The 17,807-nt window shown below is 41.3% G+C and overlaps 1 protein-coding gene across 2 annotated transcripts; it reads left to right on the top strand.

Annotated features, from left to right (window-relative positions):
- The first annotated feature begins 5,364 nt into the window (after window positions 1–5,364).
- On the top strand, window positions 5,365–14,308 carry GMNN (geminin DNA replication inhibitor). 2 transcript variants are annotated; one of them, XM_067537446.1, is made up of 7 exons: window positions 5,365–5,437; window positions 6,164–6,235; window positions 9,838–9,933; window positions 10,441–10,579; window positions 11,403–11,485; window positions 11,563–11,673; window positions 13,784–14,308. In XM_067537446.1, exons 2-7 carry the CDS (start codon window positions 6,179–6,181, stop codon window positions 13,976–13,978), a joined length of 681 nt encoding a protein of 226 aa, XP_067393547.1. In that variant the 5' UTR covers window positions 5,365–5,437; window positions 6,164–6,178; the 3' UTR covers window positions 13,979–14,308. The 2 variants fall into 2 exon arrangements, with proteins under 2 accessions (XP_067393547.1, XP_067393549.1); XM_067537448.1 differs by lacking the exon at window positions 5,365–5,437 and having other exon boundaries at window positions 9,841–9,933.
- Window positions 14,309–17,807: the final 3,499 nt, after the last annotated feature.

The raw sequence follows: 17,807 nt of genomic DNA, 5'->3' as shown, positions 1-17,807 counted from the left end.
CTACTCTGAAGATAGTGTATGGATGATGATAATTTCTTTATGGATATTTTAATCAGACTGCAGCCTTATTAAAACAAACCTATAACCTAGGGAAAGAGACAAACTGGAAAATTGTTTGTTGAATGTACAGGAACCTAATATCAGAAACAATATTCTGACCAAAGGAACTGATATCACACTGCCATCTAGTGGTCTCCTAAAGGGTGCTAAAGCCTAGTTTTTACAAGGTGTCTAACCTTAAGGGTGTGTCTACACTGAAGTTGGAGGTCTGATTGCATCTCCAGTAAATATACCCGCACTAGCTTGATCCATACTAGCATGGCTAAAAGTAGCAGTGAAGACAGATCCCAGATCCTAAAAACCCTGGTTCCTGCTGTGGGAGAATTCCTCTGGTGCAGGGACTGGAGAAGGGAACCATATGGTTCCGCTTCCCTCTTCTCCAAGGTCCACCTCACAAGCTCTGGTATATGGGGCAGGGCTGAGACAGGAAGGGCATGACAGGGCCATGTCTCTTGGTGGTGCAGAACAGTGACAGGATCTACTCTCTTGAACCATCCTATCCTCCAATTCACTCTCACATCACATTGTGGCAGTTTTACAACAACTGCTTACATGGGAAATTAATATTAGGAAAGCATTTAAGACATTTTTATCTATATTTGATTCAGTAAGTGGAAATAAGGAGGATCCTTAGCATCAAGTGGCCAGGCAGTTCTCTATGGACCACAAGCAAGTGCTGTCTAGACCACAGGCTGAGAACCTCTGATATAGGCCAAAAAAAGCTGTCAAATGGAAATGATTTTGGCCACTACCTACCTGGGCTTATTAGATTCAGAGATCCGGGTCCCAATTATGCAATGAGCTCTACATAGAAAGACCCATGAAGTTCCACACAGGTGCAGGGGTTCACCCACACAGAGATAATTGCAGCATTGGAGCCCTAGAAATTATTATAAATCACCTGTTAAAAATCCCCTGATCGATCCAGGCCCACAACTAAGTGTTTCTATTGTCTTGTCCTGTAAAATAGATAAGAACATATATCATTTGCCATATAGATTATAAAAAGCCTAAAAAATAAATGCATTCTCTCTGGTATTATACAATCAAACAAACTAGATAAGCTCAATGGGAAACCTGTGTATTTGTTCAGATTCTATATAAGTGCAAATGATTGTAGCTATTCATGACACCCAGAGTTTCATTTTCTTTGAAACAAACAAGCTGAAATCTAGTACTACACACTGAATTTGAAAAGAGAAATATAGCTAATGTTGAGAGTGACAACTTCTTTAAACTTCTGTTCTCCGTGAGCTAAATTATGCAACGTAAAACCTTTCAGTGTGATTTCTGATGCAATTTTAATGGTCTCCATGATTAAATCCTATCAATAAGCTTATGACAGAAGGAAAAGATCTGGTGAAGGGATTCTTTAGAAATCCTTCAAACTGAAGAAAATTAAGAGAAAGAAAACTGACATTGAAGCATAAGGATACACAACAACAAAAGTTCTTCAGCTGGTTAAATGAAAGGCGTGGCTCCATTGTTATAAACACCTGGATAGCATACCTAGAGCAAGGGACAGATTACAAGGATAAATAAATAAAATGTGAGTTTATCAAATTAAAGCCTTCTTTCATTTCATCAGCCCATTCTAATTACCAACATTTCAAAAAACAGTTATGCCACTTTTCAGAGAGAAAATTCCCCTGACACTTTAATTCCTTTTATAAATACTAACACAGCTTTATATAAGTAAGTGCCATCATCAAGTGAGCTGAATTTGAAAGAAAACACCTACGCTGAAATGTTATATTATTGTTGGAAAATATTTATATAGTGCTATAAATTTACATATATCAATATTTATATAGTGCTATAAATCACACATTCCCTGACACAAGAAGCATACCAACTAAGGCCCTAATCCTGCAAAGATTTATACATATGTTTAACTTTAGACTGTGAATAGTTCCATTGAAGTCAATGGTACTGCTCAGTGTAAAGCTTAGCATATGCATAAATCTTGTAGGATTTGAATTTAGGACTTGATCTTGTGTTCAGATCCGTTAGCATGGACCAAGCAGGGGTCCCTGCTAGCAAATCCAATGAACCCAAATAAGACAACTCAAACACAAGACAAAACAAAGGACAATACTTTAGAAGAAGGAGAAAGGGAAATTTACTAATGATTAAAAGAAAGGAGGAAGGTTGCAGTGACCCAGGGGCCTCTTCATGCTGAGTGGCAGAGGGTAGAAGGGTGCATGATTTGTCTGAGTGGAATATCACAACCTAGCCTGGATTTAGAAAGTGTGACTTTGCAATCACTTGATTAGCATTTTACTCAGGGCTTGTCTACAACTACAAAATTACTGCCACTGCAGTAATTCAATTGGCTGCTGGTGTTCACACTACCTTCTTTCTGCAGATGGAGTGCATTCTCACCAGCAGTGCTTGCACTGACTGAAGGGGGGCATTGTGGGGTACTGACAGCTGCATGGGACTCGCAGCTGGAGCCCCCACCCATCCCAGGATGATAGCCTGAGTTGTGAGTCCAGCAAGGGGCTCAATTTCACAGCAGAGTCTACCAGCCTTTCTTGTCAATTTCAGGGCTGTCTCTGGCTCAGAGCAGCAGGACTGGGCTGGCCTCTGGAGTGTGAAATTGACAAGAAAGACTGGTAGGCTCCCTGCTGTGAAATTGAGCCCCACACAGGCTTACAGCCTGTGGTGGGGGGCCAGCTGTGAGACCTCTGCCTTAGGTCAACCTAACTGTAGTGCAGACCAAGCCTCAGCCCTGGAGTGGGGGCTCCAGCTGTGAGCCTGGTGCCAGGCTCAGTGAGAGAGGGCCTGCTATGAGACCGCTGCCTTACACTGACCTGTCTGTAGTGTAGGTCAAACCTCAAAATGTAAATATGTACAATCACAGCGAAGCCTGGAAGGATTTTGGATGAGCTGTTGCTCTGTACATGACAATGTCTTGTTAGTTAAGTTAAGGCTCTAGAAAGCATGTTATAATTTTATTTTATATGTAACCCTTTGTTGCCAGTATTTCTGCTTGCTATCATTTGAATCTCTGTTCTTTGTTAAATAGACTTACATTTGCTTTCTCTACAAACAAATATAAGTGATTTGTGTTAAGTGGAGCTGTATTCTACAGTGTAATGGGTAGGCTATGATGTACTGTTCCTTGGGAGTAGAGGATCTGGGAATTCTGTCTAATGAATCAGGGGGCTGGACACTGGAGGCAGACACTCAGAGGGTTATGGGGTTGGTGTAGCCCAGTGGTTTTCAACCTGTGCTCTATGGACTATGTTTAAGATTTCCAAAGGGGTCCGCACCACAATTTGGAATCTTTTAGTGGTCCGCAAATGAAAAAAGGTTGCAAACCACTGGTGTAGCCTACTGTTAATCTGCAGAGACAGACAGTGGACCCTGCACAGATTGAGAGGGGAGTGTTTGTGCTTCCTGAGGCTGGTGATTTCAGGGAGCTGACCCCTGGCAGGCATATATAAGGCTTCCTCATGCTAAAGGTAGTTGGCAGCAAGGTGCCTCACAACCCTGGGTACCCCTGGAAAGCATCACAGTTATTTATAGCTTCATAGTTTTGAACAAAAAATTCAGCAATAGTGAATAGAGTTCACTAATATAAAAAAAAGCAAACAAATACATACTACGATTAGCTTGAAGTGCAAACACATTTGGCATGGCTGGGAAAGCTGCAAAAATATTTCTTCTCTGATGAACAGTAATTCAAAGATATTACATATAGACATTTGTGCATTTGTTTTTCTGATTTTTATTTGCTTGATATTTTTGTCTTGTTTGTCTGAATCTTATTCTGTTTCTTAATTGGCTTGCCTTTTTAATCCTCAGAGGCTTCTTTTATCTAATATTTTCTTCTGTCACTTTCACAGTGCTTTTCTTTATTTCCTGTTGTTTATTTCTGTTTTCAAAGTCCTTAATTCAACTTTTTATGATTTTATGCATTTCTGTCACCTGTTGGATCACCGTATTCTATAGGACCTGTCTCAATAGCAAGTATGATGTTATACATACATGGCTGGTCAAAGTGAATTAAGCCAACTGTACTGTATTAAGCGGCAAAAATTATGGTGGCTATTTTTACAACAGTCACTTTACAATAATTTACTTTAGTCACATGAGACAGACAGGATTTTGGCTGGGATTGCAGCCAGTCTCCTGAAGATGGGAGAATCTCCAGCCTTTTAGCAAATTTGAGTCATCTGATTGCCTGCGAGCGCTACTTGCCTGCCCCACTTGCCCACCTCCTGAGACAGAATAAACAAGCAGAGTTAATGCAGGCAGAACTCTCTCTCCTTCCCTTTAGCAACCCTAACTCTTTCTCATAGGACAGCGAGGTGTGCATGTGTGTGCGCACACAGAAGGTAGCAGAAAAAGCCTAGCTCCCCAGGGTGGCTTAGCACCAGGCCTGGAGGGTGCGGTGGGGTGAAGAGACAAACCCTAGGAAGAGCAAAGGTGAGGCTAAGGGCACTGAACTGATGAGTAGTTAGGTGAGTGGAACTGATGTGAATGGAGCAAGAATGGATGGGGAAGGTCAAGAGACATTGCTGGATTTGCCACAGGCAGACCAGGGTGACAGGCTTAGCAGTAGCGGATCAAAATTACCATACCCAATGCATTTGGAAGAGTGGGTAACACACATTCTCTCACACTTTTGCATGCACACAATGAGTGCAAAAGCTCAAAGGACAGATGGAATAAAACACGATTTTGTGGGGGGGGGGGGGAGAGAAGGAGGAGGCAGGGATGAGGTCTGGCTTGTGATTTCAGATTGCCTAAAGCTAGTAATACTCCTTGCAGAAGAAGCCCCATTCCGAGCCCTGGCGGACTCACACCAGGCGAGAGTCATTCCAACGTGCTCTGACGGCCCGTTCTGGCCTTTCGCGCCTTTTACTGCGAGGACACCCAGAGTTGCCCCGCCCCCAGCCGCTCCCGGCCCCGCCCATCTCTCCTCCCACCCCTTCCCCGCGGGAATCCCCCTCTACCGCCCCACCCACTATGAACCTGCTGGCCCAGCAACGCTCCGCCCCCTCCTCCCGCGGGCGGGGTGGGGCGTAGCGCTGACGCGCAGGAGGAACACAACCCGATGTAGGATGGGGGCGGGGGCGGTCGGATTAATTGGCTCCGCCCCCAGGGGGGGAGCCGCGGGAAACAAGCTGGTCACGTGACGGTCACATGGCCCAGGCGGATCTTTATATCCGCGCGGGGCACCACGGGAGGATAGCCGGTCACGTGAGGTCACCTGACCTGGCTCAGGCTGGTATTTATAGCCGCGCGCGGGGTTTTCTCGGTTTTTATTGCTTCTTGATTAGAGTGTGGCTGGGAGTGGCGGCGGTGGAGCAGCAGCAGCAGCAGCAGCAGCAGCAGCAGCGTACGCGGGCGGTGGAGTGTGGTGGTGAGTCCGGCGGTTGTGAGGCTTGCGCGCGGCGGCGAGGCGAGGGGGGAAGATTCCACGCCTTTAGGGCGGTTTGGTCTCGCGGAGTTGGGGGGGGGGGGGGGCAGGAGAGAGGTTGAGGGAGGGCTCGCGCGGCGGCCGGGGGCGGGGCTGGCTGTTCAGGTTTTTGGCGGGTTTTTCCTCGCCGGTTGCGGGGGAGGAGGGGGGGGGCAGTCGAGCCGGGAGCTCCGCGTGCCCCAGGTGCGTCGTTTTCCGGCGCGTGGCGGGCTCGCGCTCGGCCGGTGGGCTCGGCCGTTGCGGGTTTTGTCGCGTTCCTGTTGCCGGCGGGGAGGGGGCCGCCCTGCGGCGGGTGCAAGAGACAAAGGGGGTGGGGCCCCCTGCCCTCAACGTCTGGCTTGGGGGGGGGGGCGGGAGTAACCGGACGACAGGGGGCCTCTCTTAGGCTCGGAGCGCGCGGGGGAGGGGTATCCATGCACCTGGGCCCCGCCCGTGTTATGTACGAGGGGTGCGACGTGCGGTGGGCTCGTGCCTGCCTGCCCAGCACCAGAGGCTGGCGGCTGTGGTGGGCTGAGCCCCAGCTGACTGCCCTTGTGCAAGGGGGAGCCCGTGGCTGGCTGTCTCTGGCAGACACGTGCTTGAGACTGGGCGACTGGAATGCCTGCCTTCTGCTGTGACTAATGAATTTGCTCTTATTTGTGTCTTTGTCTTTACTGGTGTAAAACTCAGCTCTGTAGTCATCAGATGAATTTCAGTATGAAGCAGAAATTGGATGCAGAGAGAGCCTCCGGAACTATAAAGGTCTGTAATTTAATTCAACATTACTCAGGTCTTTAAAGTAAGGTAAAAATGAAATCGATCCGATTGTAATGAGACTTTATTCTGCCATCTGTAATCCAGTCCGATGTGTAACACAGCTCCTTAAGTAAGCACACCATTTTATAATGCTAGCTAAAAAGAAATCATGTGCATTTCTTATCCTGGTAGATGTCAGATTAATGCTTTGGAGAATCAGAGCAGGTACGTTGTTCACAGAGACATTGAAAATGTGCTACTCTGGGGAGAGAGAATTACAAACCACTCAGTGCAGGCTAGGTTTTCTTTCAGTGCTTCAATGATCTTTTAAGGTCTTAAAATCTAAGACTTCAAACAATGGGCATTTAGTCCCAGGCATTTATTTGTATGACAACTTGATGTGTACATGCAAACTGATATATTTATCTGTACATGTTAGGCATGGGCTGGGACATGCATAGAATTCCATATAGGTGAATTTCAAATGCTACAAATCTGGATCACAATTGGTGACCTATACAGGCTTTGTATCCTGTTACCAGTTCCCTGAACCACCCAGTCAATATAAAGCTAATTATGCTAGGTTTACTGGTTTTATCATACAATATACATAATAGTATAACTGAGGATTAGAGAACTCTTTGAAGTCTGGATTTGTCAGTCCTGTAGCTGGTTTCCCTGTAACCATATCCTTTATACAGGAAAGAAAAGAAATTATAAGAAGTAGCAGGGGATTAGAATCAGTTCTGTATGAAACTACTTAATGAGTTAATTTCATAATGTAATTTAAGGTTGATCCTGCTAAATGAAGATCCTTGCATAAAAAAATCGGTTTTGTGGTCTTGTGAAGCAATGTTCTTTTCACATTTGGGGGGGAAAATCAGAATTAAGATCTCTCACCTGAAGTTGGGAAATGTAGCCATAGCTACATTGTTCGTGTAGTATATTTGATTGCATACCATAGCTAACTTATATATGCTGTGCCTATAAAAGTGTTGCTAAATACACAAGGGGACCTAAGTTAAATGTCTGACTTGTGAGTAGAACCATCATAATACATTAAAAAAAGAGCTTGGCTTGTTTAGTCTAACCAGAAGAATGCTGAGGGGAGAGATGACTATTCTGGATAAATCATCAGAGGGATAAAGACCAGGAAGGGAGAGGAGTTATTTAAGTTCAGTGCTAAAGTGGACACAAGAAGTTTAGATTTGAAATTAGATGAAGGTTTCTAACTGTCAGAGGAGTGAAGTTCTAGAACAGCCTTCCAAAGGGAGTAGTGGGGGCAAAAAACCTAGCTGGCTTCAAGACTGAGCTTGATAGATTTATGGAGACGATATAATGGGACAACCTAAAACGTGCAATTAACTGATCTTTGACTACTAGTGGTAAATATGGCCTATGGTGGGATGTTAGATGGGGTGGGTTCTGAGTTACTACAGAGAACTGTCTTGCATGTCTGGCTGGTGAGTCTTGGCCACATGCTCAGGGTTTTACTGATGGCCATATTCGGAGTTGGGAAGGAATTTTCCCCCCGGGCAGATTGGCAGAGGCTGTGGGTTTTTTGCCTTGCTCTGTAGCATGGGGCACAGCTCACTTGCTGGTGGATTCTCTGTACCTTGAAGTCTTTAAACCATGATTAGAGGACTTCACTAACTCAGTCATAGGTTAGGGGTCTATTACAGGAGTAGGTAGGTGAGGTTTTGTGGCTTGCATTGTACAGGAGGTTAGACTAGATCATAATGGTCCCTTCTGACCTTAAAAGTCTGAGGCTAAGAGTCTGTGACTTCTTAAAACTGAGTGGGGATTTCAGGAGATGACCTTCCAAGGTCAGTGTCCAGCCCACAGGAAAGGGCTGTCTTCACATGTTACACTTTGATAGTGAATGTAATGCTGTGCTGTAAGAACCATGCTACCAGTAATGTGTTAATCCTTTTTCAAATTTGCATAGTATGTAATAGTCTTAAATGCAAATCTAAAATTGCTCTACTCTCATGCAGAGTAAAAACTATGGTGTCGCTAATACAAGGTTAGTATAATCAGGGGAGTATCTGAATTCTGGACAGTTCAGTAGCTAAAAAGGTGTCTGAAAGTTCATGTATGGACTCAACAAGTATAATACTTCCCTAAAAGCTAGTAGGTGTCTTGGTTTTATTCAGAGGGTATGTTGGCTGAAGACTTGGTGGATAACTCTAGAGGAAGACATGGGGGGTAAAAGTCGCTGAGCGGTAATGTGGGTATTATGATGTGGAGGGGTACTTAATCATGTTTCCTCACTTCTGTGTGGTGCAAGATCTGTTTTCTTGGTTCTTTTCATTCCTCACCCCTCCTCCCTTGAGAAACTTAGAGGAATTTTAAAACAGCTGCAAGTGTTATAGGTTGCAAAACTAATCTCAGTACCCTTAAAAGATATAGTAAATCTAATAAAAAAAAATTTCAGTTTTATTGAAAGATAAGTATATGACTAAACATTTTTTCTTTAGCTCATTTTAGCAAGCGTATGGTCATTATCTTACTTTATAGTATCTGGTTGACACCAGTTTGTGGATGCTTCACTGGTTAACTCAAGCATCTGGCATAGTATTAAACTGCATTTTGCCAGGAGAGCATTTCACTAATCATAATTTCCAAGTAGCTGCAAATAGTGTCTGAAATGGTGGTGTAATTCTGGTTCCCACAGTAGTTGGCATTTGTCCTCTAGTTCAACAGCAAGGTAATTGGTGGCAGAAACTTTACCGTGGGAAAGGTGAACTCTTGTCATGTGAAGTAGTGTGAATCAGTAACTTTCTCACGCTTGTATGCTATTGTGTTCTTGCTATCCCTGTTTGATTGTCTACCATTGTTTACTGTCCCATGGTGGCAGTATAACTAATGGTTTAAAAAGCTTTAATGCAGGAAATAGGTATTGACATAAGACAAGAAAAGGTGGTAAACATTCTGTTCCACAAAACAATAGCCTTCTTGGATCAGTGTGTTATGCCCCAAGCAAGGAAATTCTAGACACCTCTTGATGAATGGTTGAAACAAAATTTCTGTTAAATGCATTTAGGCCTTGAAGAAACTTTTGCATATAGATTTAAAAAAAAAAAGGTACCTAACTACCTGTGCATGTTTAACAATTGTTTAAACTAAGTCACCTGGAGCCAAAAACAGGGTTAATCTAACACCTCAAAACAGTTATCACTGAGCAGAAGTATTCATCTGTGGTGAATAATAGCTAGTGCATCTTGCAAGATTAAACAAAACACTTGCACCGTAATAATGGAATTGGGAATCTAGTTAGAACATAGCTGCTACCTGACATGTTTAAAATAGTTCCTATTTGGAGTGTAAAATGAGACCATAAATGTCTTAACCAAGATAAGACGTGCAGGTCTTCAGACTTGTTATAGAACAGTATAGATCCAACTTTGCTACAAATACAAACCACATTGTAACTATAATTCAGTAAATGCTAAACTAAATTAAAATGAAGTTTGTTAATCCTGTTTGGGAAAGCCAAGTGGCTTGATAGTTTAATCCCCTTTAATATGGCATGAGAAATTTCATAAATTACCTTACTCCATTCAAAAGTTTAACTGCTTTGTATTAAAACTTTGTCTCTTTTCAAGAAGTACTTCACAGACAATGCAAACTCAGTTCCAAGGCGGACTCTTAAAATGATTCAGCCTTCAGCAGCAGGCTGTCTTATTGGCAGAGTAAATGAAGTAAGTATTAGAAGACGTGATAAGTTTATAACACCATTTGTATCAGTAACTAAATGCTGTTACGTTTAATGTCGTAGGGCTTAAGGTATTGTAATCTTACATTGGAGCATGTCACTAGTTAATGAATCATATGCGATTCATGACAAGTACCTTAAACTGTGCAGTAATTACATCATTTAGCTTTGAATAGCAAATCTAGCACTTTGAAAGCACTTCAGAAGAAATGTTTGGTCATCAGACCCATATTACTAGTGCAAGAAAGCTGTCAGTGCTGAGAAGATGTTTCATGAGTTAAAGCTCTTATCTAGGAAATCTGGAGGTGGGTTGGCATAGAGGTTGTGCCACACTTGAAGTACAGATTACCTATTGCTGATGGGCACAGAAGTTAAGGAAAAACTCCATCCATGGCTGTTTATTTGTAGCTTAGATGAGTTCGCAGGTGTATGAGAACATGTAAAATGTCAAGGAGAAATAGCATCTTGGAAAATCAATCTTATTGTATTACAGCCTGCTAAATGTTCAATCAAAAGGAAACTTTGGAGTGACCAGGTAACTGCAAAGACATGCAAAGCAGAGATTGTAGTCACAGAACAGGAAAATGAAAATCTAAAAGGAGTCACTCAAGCTGTTGATCTCATGGTAAAAAGTATGTTTTCTTATTTTACACTTCAAACAATATGCTGTTGCTGGAAACTTCAGATGCGTATCTTGATACCCCTTGTTAACTTTGGTGTGCTACCGAAATCAAGTAAAGGGCTTAGCCTTGTTAAATTGGCAATTGCCAACATTAGGTAGTAACACTTACTCATCTTAATTCTCATGTCCTCTCAAACATCATTCATGCAGGTCTATGCACAGTTTAAAAGTTTTACATTGTTGTTTGAGTTGGCTTGGCCAGCACTTTGTGAGGCTCTGTTTAAATCTTGGAAATTGTACTTTAGCCGAGCATGGTGTCACAATTCATGCCTCTTTACCACTTGCCAACCAAATAACTTTAACAGTCTGATCCAGTATTTTAAAATACTGTTCTACATTAGATGAGAGAATACCTGGACTCCAGTTATGTGACTGTCTTGGAAGTTGTAAGCCTTTGCTACTTCTATTGATCCTGCTCTGCTGCTGCTCATTACAGAAGTCACTTTATGTCCAAAATGTCTTGCAGTTGGGACCATTCTGCAATGCATGTTGGGACACTTATTCTTGAAGAGGATTCAGAAAATGCTCTTCAAGACTTATATCAAAAGCAAATTAGTATAACCCTAAATTTGATCCAGCTGTTATAAAATAAAGGTCTCAAGTTACTAATGAAGTGGTTAACAAATGAGTGTAGTGTTTTTAGCATGTGAGAAAGGGTTGTAGACTTTGAAATGACAAAACATGGAACCCTTATTTAAATTTACTTCTATATTTAATCTGCTTCAATCTAAAACTTCTTTACATGAGAGATTTTCATATTAAACTTCCTACAGAAAATCCTCCATCTCGGTACTGGAAGGAAGTGGCTGAAGAGAGGAGGAAGGCACTCTATGAAGTGCTTCAAGAAAATGAAAAGGTAGTTAATCAGGTTAAATACCTAGACACTTTTTTCTCTTGACTAGTCCATATATAAAATTTTAATCTTTTTTCTAGCTACACAAAGAAATTGAACAAAAAGATGGTGAAATTGCCCGTCTAAAAGAAGAAAATGATGAGCTGGTATTACTTGCAGAACACGTGCAGTACATGACAAACATGATTGAGGTAAACTTGGATGACTTGTTGTCCGTGGGATGTGTATCAAATCATGACTTCTGTTTTGAGTACTGATTACCTTTTGTATTCTGTATAGAAGTACCCGATCGTAAGATCAGTCTGCTATTCTTCAGGTGCTTCCATCAGGAATGGTCCTGGACACTTACACGAGTGATTGAAAGGAATCCAATGCAAGAGCAATCTAGGGAATCAGCTTTGTTTTATCAGCATGCCCATCCCATAAACAATGAGCTTTCTCGTTGTAAGGAAAGATTCTCGGCCTGAGCACATAGATGAAGGGAGACACTGCATTGAAGGGTATTATCCACTACCATATGTAAGCAGAGTGGGCTGAAGAGAAGGCAGGAAGGGGGCAAAACCTCTCACTCATAGTGATGAGATCAGACCGGTGGGGTGTCAGGACAACTTGCTTTGCAGAGATCTGTAGTGTATTTTTAATGATAGTGACTGGTTAAATTCTTAATCTTGTTCTTTGCCTTCTGCCACTTTGTCACCAAAGGGGCTAAATCTGGAGGCAGAACACCTACAAATAGGTGGAAATCTAGGGGAGCATGTCTAAGCAACAGGAGGCCCAGGGCACTGGTTTTATGGAGTAAGGTGGTTGGACTACACAGATCCACAAACCAAGAATGGGCTCTCAGTCAAGATCTCTGCCAGTGTTTCTTAGCCATAAACTATGGGTAGACCCTATCCAGACTTAGGGGGGCTTAGAAGCATTCAGAATCCAGGATTGGGTCCACTTTCAGACTGTCCATCTATGCAGAAGGACAGGGCCAGCTTGTAATAGTAATTGTTCAACCAAGTGTTGTGGTTCTTGATATACAAAAAGTAAACTGGGGATGATTGAGGAATCTTTGAACTCTTGGTTGGAATGCTTCTAGTATGGAGTTGGATGACAGATGTTACCTGGTGGCTCTGTCTGTTGGGAGAATCTGGAGCTGGAAGTACCCCTAAAACAGGGTATTTGTGCTGAGTAAGATTGAGGACTTCCAACCTAAGAATCTCAATGAATTCTTTCCAAGGCCTGGTCTAAGTTCTTGCACTGATGTAACTGAAGAGGTCTTACCAGTAGAGACCCCATGTGGAAACTTGGGTGTCAGTTTAGCCTGTATTGGTAAACTTACAGGCACAAGCTAAATTGATATAAGCCAAGCTTAAATCAAGTTCTCCCACAGGGTTTTGGATTGATTACACAAGTTTCAGGTAGTTTAGTTATAGACAAGTCTTGAGATTGACGTATATGCACAATGGTGCTTCTCCAGCTGAATGGATCAACTCTTGTTAAACATTTCTTGTACATAGATTTATTCCTTCCGTATTTATTGTCCTATAGCATAACCAGATCATTCCCAAAACTACAGTAAACATAACTAAAGAATCTTTCACCTGAAATGAGGTGAACAGAGGAAGTTGGCATTATTCATAATGCAATACTTAACATTCTGTCTAAATGGAGCTCCAAATTCAGCTTTTAACTGACTCTTGAATAGCATAAAGCTTCTTGTAATATCTGGTAAAGAAAAATGGGCCTTGTTAATAATAGCTTAGACTTAATTGTTTCTAGGTTACATAAATCTTCAAAACTTTGCAATTTGCTCTTGGTCTAGGACCAAGAACCAACAGGTCAGTACTGAGCTTTCACTTTTGGCTTGGCAACTGTTAAATTATATTTTTAAAAATTTGATATAATCATAAACTTTGTCACAGCAATATCTTGTGCGGGATGGGGGAAAACAGTATTAAGGCAGTAGATTTTAAAAAAAAACCCTTAATCTGGAGAACAGTCCCTTCATAACCAACAGGTGGACTTTTTGATAAAACAGACTTGGCCTCCTCTCCCTAAATCTCAGCAAGCCAGGTGCAACTTGAAGTTGTAGATTGTATTTTTGGGGTGAGAGCTTCTGCTTTTTAGTAGACAGGGTTTGTTCTTAAGCATAGCCTTATCACTTTATGGCTTAGCTAATAGGTTAGATCATAATTGAATAAATTTAGATTGGGGACCCGAAACTTTATCAATATTTTCTGTAGAAATAGAACTGCATCCTAATGCAAACACAACTGTTAACACATCCTTAAGGTTTTCTCCTGTATCTTCTAGAGACTAACGGGGCAGGCACCTGATGGCCTTGAGTCACTGAAAAATCTAGACTTGGAGGAATTTGAGCAGGAGGATGAAGAGAGTGATTCTGAGGGTGATGTAGATTGTGATTCTGAAGAGGTGTCTTTGCAGGTCTCATGTGATCCTGGGGAGAATGCCACAGATTCATCTTCAAAGGAAGCTAGAAGTCTGTGAAAATGGCTTGGCAAACTTGAATGGCCAATGTGCACATGGCTTCCTATTTTAATTGCTAAATGACTGTTGGAAAAATACACTGCCAAAGTTTACCTCAGATATAAAAGTTGAGTCTTGTGGAAGCTTTAAAGTATCAGAATGGGTTTTAACAGGTAATATGTAGTAATGGAAATAGCTGTATACTACCTAAACAAGGTATTACAGACTGAATTTGGTCACTTCTATAAAATGGAAATACTATGTATTTCTACCTGTTGTGTAAATAGTTTATCTGTTGCTTTGGCATGAGAATGTGTACTTGATAAATAAACTAAACTCTACTAAAACACACTGCCGCTTACAACTTGGTGCATGGGGGGGGCGGCACAGATTGCTAAGCTCTCATACTTTGGGAGATGTTTGTTCAGTGTCTGCCACGCTTCTACATGAACATACAGTATAAACACTTGATATCTAGTTAGTGACTTTAGACTAAACTGAACAATTCTAAAACCCGTTACACAGTATCCAAGTTATAGAAGTTTTATTTCAACTAGAATTAAAGGGTAATTTTCTAGGCTGATTGTAAAATAAAATGTGCTATTTAGAACTGCCAAATCTAGACCCTATATCTTCTGTGTGTGGAAGGGCTTAGCAGCATCAAGCTATACTCAAATAGGATTCTTTCCCGCTGTTCTTCCTAATGTAGTGTACAGGCTATGGTTATAGTTCTGACATTTAGTGAGCTCATAACAAAGCATTTGGGGGAATATATTGCATGGACAGTTACATTTATCCATCCATAAGTCCACAGTATCCCCTGCTCTCTGGCAAAGACTAAACTGCATCAGGAAGAAATCTACAAATGATTTCTGTGGAGAAAGAAAGTCTGGATAAATATGCAGTGGGACCTATTGATACCCGACAACTATCAGTAGTCACTTCCTGCATCCAACCATAGTAGATACCCTTTGTACACAACCAGCTGTACCTGGATTCACATGGCTCTCCAGTGTCAAAAGTAATTGATAAAAGTATTCACTTTTCCTCCTGTAAAAGGAAAACATAGCTTACTTACCTAGTGGGTTTTTCCCAACAAATGTTGAGGGATGCTGGTTTTTCTAAAAAGGAAAATATGGCTCAGTGCTGAAAGCAAAAAAACCTTTTAATTGCATTGTCAATGAGGCAAACCTGATAATTGCACCTGCAGGGGCAGTTAATCACTACCCCAGAGCACTAATTTGTTTGTACAGTTTGTACCACATTAGAACCCAACCCACTAGTGATCTTAGATACTAGTGCAATATAAATACTTAACCAGAATAGTGTGTAAGGTCTACTAACAAGGGCCCACACTGAAATGCAGCTGACTTTGGTTAGAGTACTTGCTGGTAGTCAATGTCTAATAAACTAAATTTGACAATTGGGTGGTAGATGTAAGTGATTGTGAATATAAATGATGGTGAATTTTTAAAACCATGTTTGTAATTGACCTAAAGATGAAAGCTCTCACACTAAAAAAAAAAAAAAACTTTTTTTTTTTTTTTTTTTTTTTTTTTTTAACTGTTTGAAAAGCAAATTAGCCAGAACCACAGACTGGTCTAGCTCTTGAAACAGAAAATACTCTTGGAGAGGAGAGGGAGCACAGCCATCAATCTCACTTAAAATGGAAGGGAGAAACAATTGCTCAGTAGCAATCTCTACTGGTAGTGACCTACATGATCAATGGTTGGTTACCTTAGTCTCTGGATTGTGAAGAAACAGTGAATGTTAGGTAATATCTTTCCAAGTTTGAGGTTTCAGTCCTCACCTTTGCTATGTTAAATAGCTTGCTTTAACTTCTTGCCTTGTGTTGTACTAAACTTACTGCAGTGTGCTGAGGCTTATCATGGGCTGCACAGTTCTGTCCTTGCTTCAAAATAAGCTCCCTTAAAAGAGCCCCTGCAACACCTATCAACATGTTATCATAAGATGCTTATTTTACATGGCAGAGCATCTCTGCTCTTCCTGCTGCTTTGAAGGCCTATAGCCCTGCTCCTTCCCTCCACTTGAAGAGGTAGAACCTGTTTCTAGAGGGAAGTGGACCATAGTGAAGATCAGTAAGGAAAAAAGGGTTCTTGGCATGGTGAAAGAAGGTAGCTTTACCTGGCCTTTTTATGCTCTCAATGGCTCTAAAATAGTGGCAACTCTCACTTCAGAGTGAGATTATTGGATTTAACAGTATGTTCATTTAGCTGAAGATCTCAAAGTATTTGAGATGAGCATCCTAATTGCCCTGATTTTTGCAGGCATACACCTCACTTCACTACCACAATTAATCCTATTAATTTCAAGAGGACTTCTAGCAAACTTAATCAGGTGTTTGCCGGATTAAGGTTCAGATGTTTTCACAATAGGAAGCAGTTTTCCTCAAATGGGATGGAAATGTGCACCTTCTGCTGACCAAAATTATGATGGTGGAAGAATGTGGTCTGTTTTTGAATGCAAATAAGTTAATGTTCTAAAAATATTTAGTCTTAAAGTTTACCATTTGAATTTTTACTCTGAAAGCCAAAGTGTTAAAGAAATGCACAACAAAACATTGTAGGTAATGGTACAGCTCTGGATCTTACAGGTGTTAGGGGGGAAAAAAGTACAACATACCCCATTTGTAGAGTCCCTGAAGGCACTTGATATGCTAAGTATTTTGATTTCATGTACCTTGCTATGCATTCCTTCTTATAAAGAGGGTAGAAACCAGTTTGTATTCTCAGATGTATGCTGTTTGTCACAAGTGATGTAATTTTAACAAGTTAAGCATCTCTTTAAAAAAATCAAGTGCAAACTAAATGTATTCAGTTACAAATGGTTGCATTTATGGGACAAAAAGGTTTCTGGTCAAATACAAGGTAAAACAGTATGTGAAAACAAAACAATTAAAATCTTTGACTATTTAAAAAGACTCAGCACAAGGAGGGGAAGAAAAGAGGTGAAATCAGATGGGGCTAACCCAACAGTGGTTACATGAAAAACAGTGGGGGTGGGGGGGGAGTTTCATGCCCCCCAAAATGGGAGATGTTAGACTGTAATTGACATGTAGAGGAAGTGAACAAATTTTTTGCTTTTATAGCAAAGGGTTGTTCACCTATTGTTTTCAAGCAGCAGATCTTTAAGGCTACTAGTGTGTGAGCATAGATAAACAGTAGCACTGGACTCAGAGCTGGTATCCAGTATAGGTATGTCTTACAGCCTTAAGGCCTTTCAAATTATCCTTGCCCCATTGATAAAACATTTTTGGATTTAGATCATTTTCTATATAAAAACACAGTATTAAAACAACCATACCACCTTAAAGTTTATTACCTGTTCATAAGCAATCAGTGCATGGAGGTGTGTGTGTGTTTGGGAGGTGACTGCAGTTGCTAAAATGAGTCATTTTTTTTTTTTAAGCTTAAGTTAAGATGTGCCCTGCTGGAAGCTCTGCTGCATGGAAACTTAATATGTACTGTCAAAACGTGCAGTTTCTTTTGAAAATTGTTTAATGGGAGAGGTTCCCAAAGCACTTCCTGCTTGATGAGCTGTATTCAGCACAAAAACAGCAGTGAGGGGCTTTCCTAGAAAATGCTCTTCAGTTCATAGTGCAGGCATTGAGCGTTTTAGGAGTGCCTAGCAAATTAGGCCTAAGGCTTTCTGGTATCTGTGACTTAGAGATTCACAGTCTCAGTTCTGTTCAAGGGGACTATTTGTATGTATATTTGTTTGGAACATTAACTCTTACGTTGGTAAACTCTTCAGGAGAGGGACTAGCTGCCGAAGGGCTCTTGAGCCAGCACAGAGAGAATAGATTTGGGTGGGGGGGAATGTTTAATAT

This window comes from Emydura macquarii, unplaced genomic scaffold (assembly GCF_026122565.2).
Source record: "Emydura macquarii macquarii isolate MOO-44397 ecotype Brisbane River unplaced genomic scaffold, CSIRO-AGI_Emac_v2 contig_431, whole genome shotgun sequence".
NCBI classification, from domain to species: domain Eukaryota; kingdom Metazoa; phylum Chordata; order Testudines; family Chelidae; genus Emydura; species Emydura macquarii.
Note: the sequence above shows the minus strand (reverse complement) of the source record. Positions and strands in the feature narration are given on the sequence as shown.

What these genes read in the sequence shown, in the direction of transcription:
- GMNN (XM_067537446.1), top strand. Translation starts at nt 6,179, where the DNA reads ATGAATTTCAGTATGAAGCAGAAATTGGATGCAGAGAGAGCCTCCGGA. An exon ending in TGTTGATCTCATGGTAAAAA is followed by an intron (nt 10,580 to 11,402) that starts GTATGTTTTCTT and finishes AACTTCCTACAG; the next exon opens with AAAATCCTCCATCTCGGTAC. An exon ending in TGCTTCAAGAAAATGAAAAG is followed by an intron (nt 11,486 to 11,562) that starts GTAGTTAATCAG and finishes TCTTTTTTCTAG; the next exon opens with CTACACAAAGAAATTGAACA.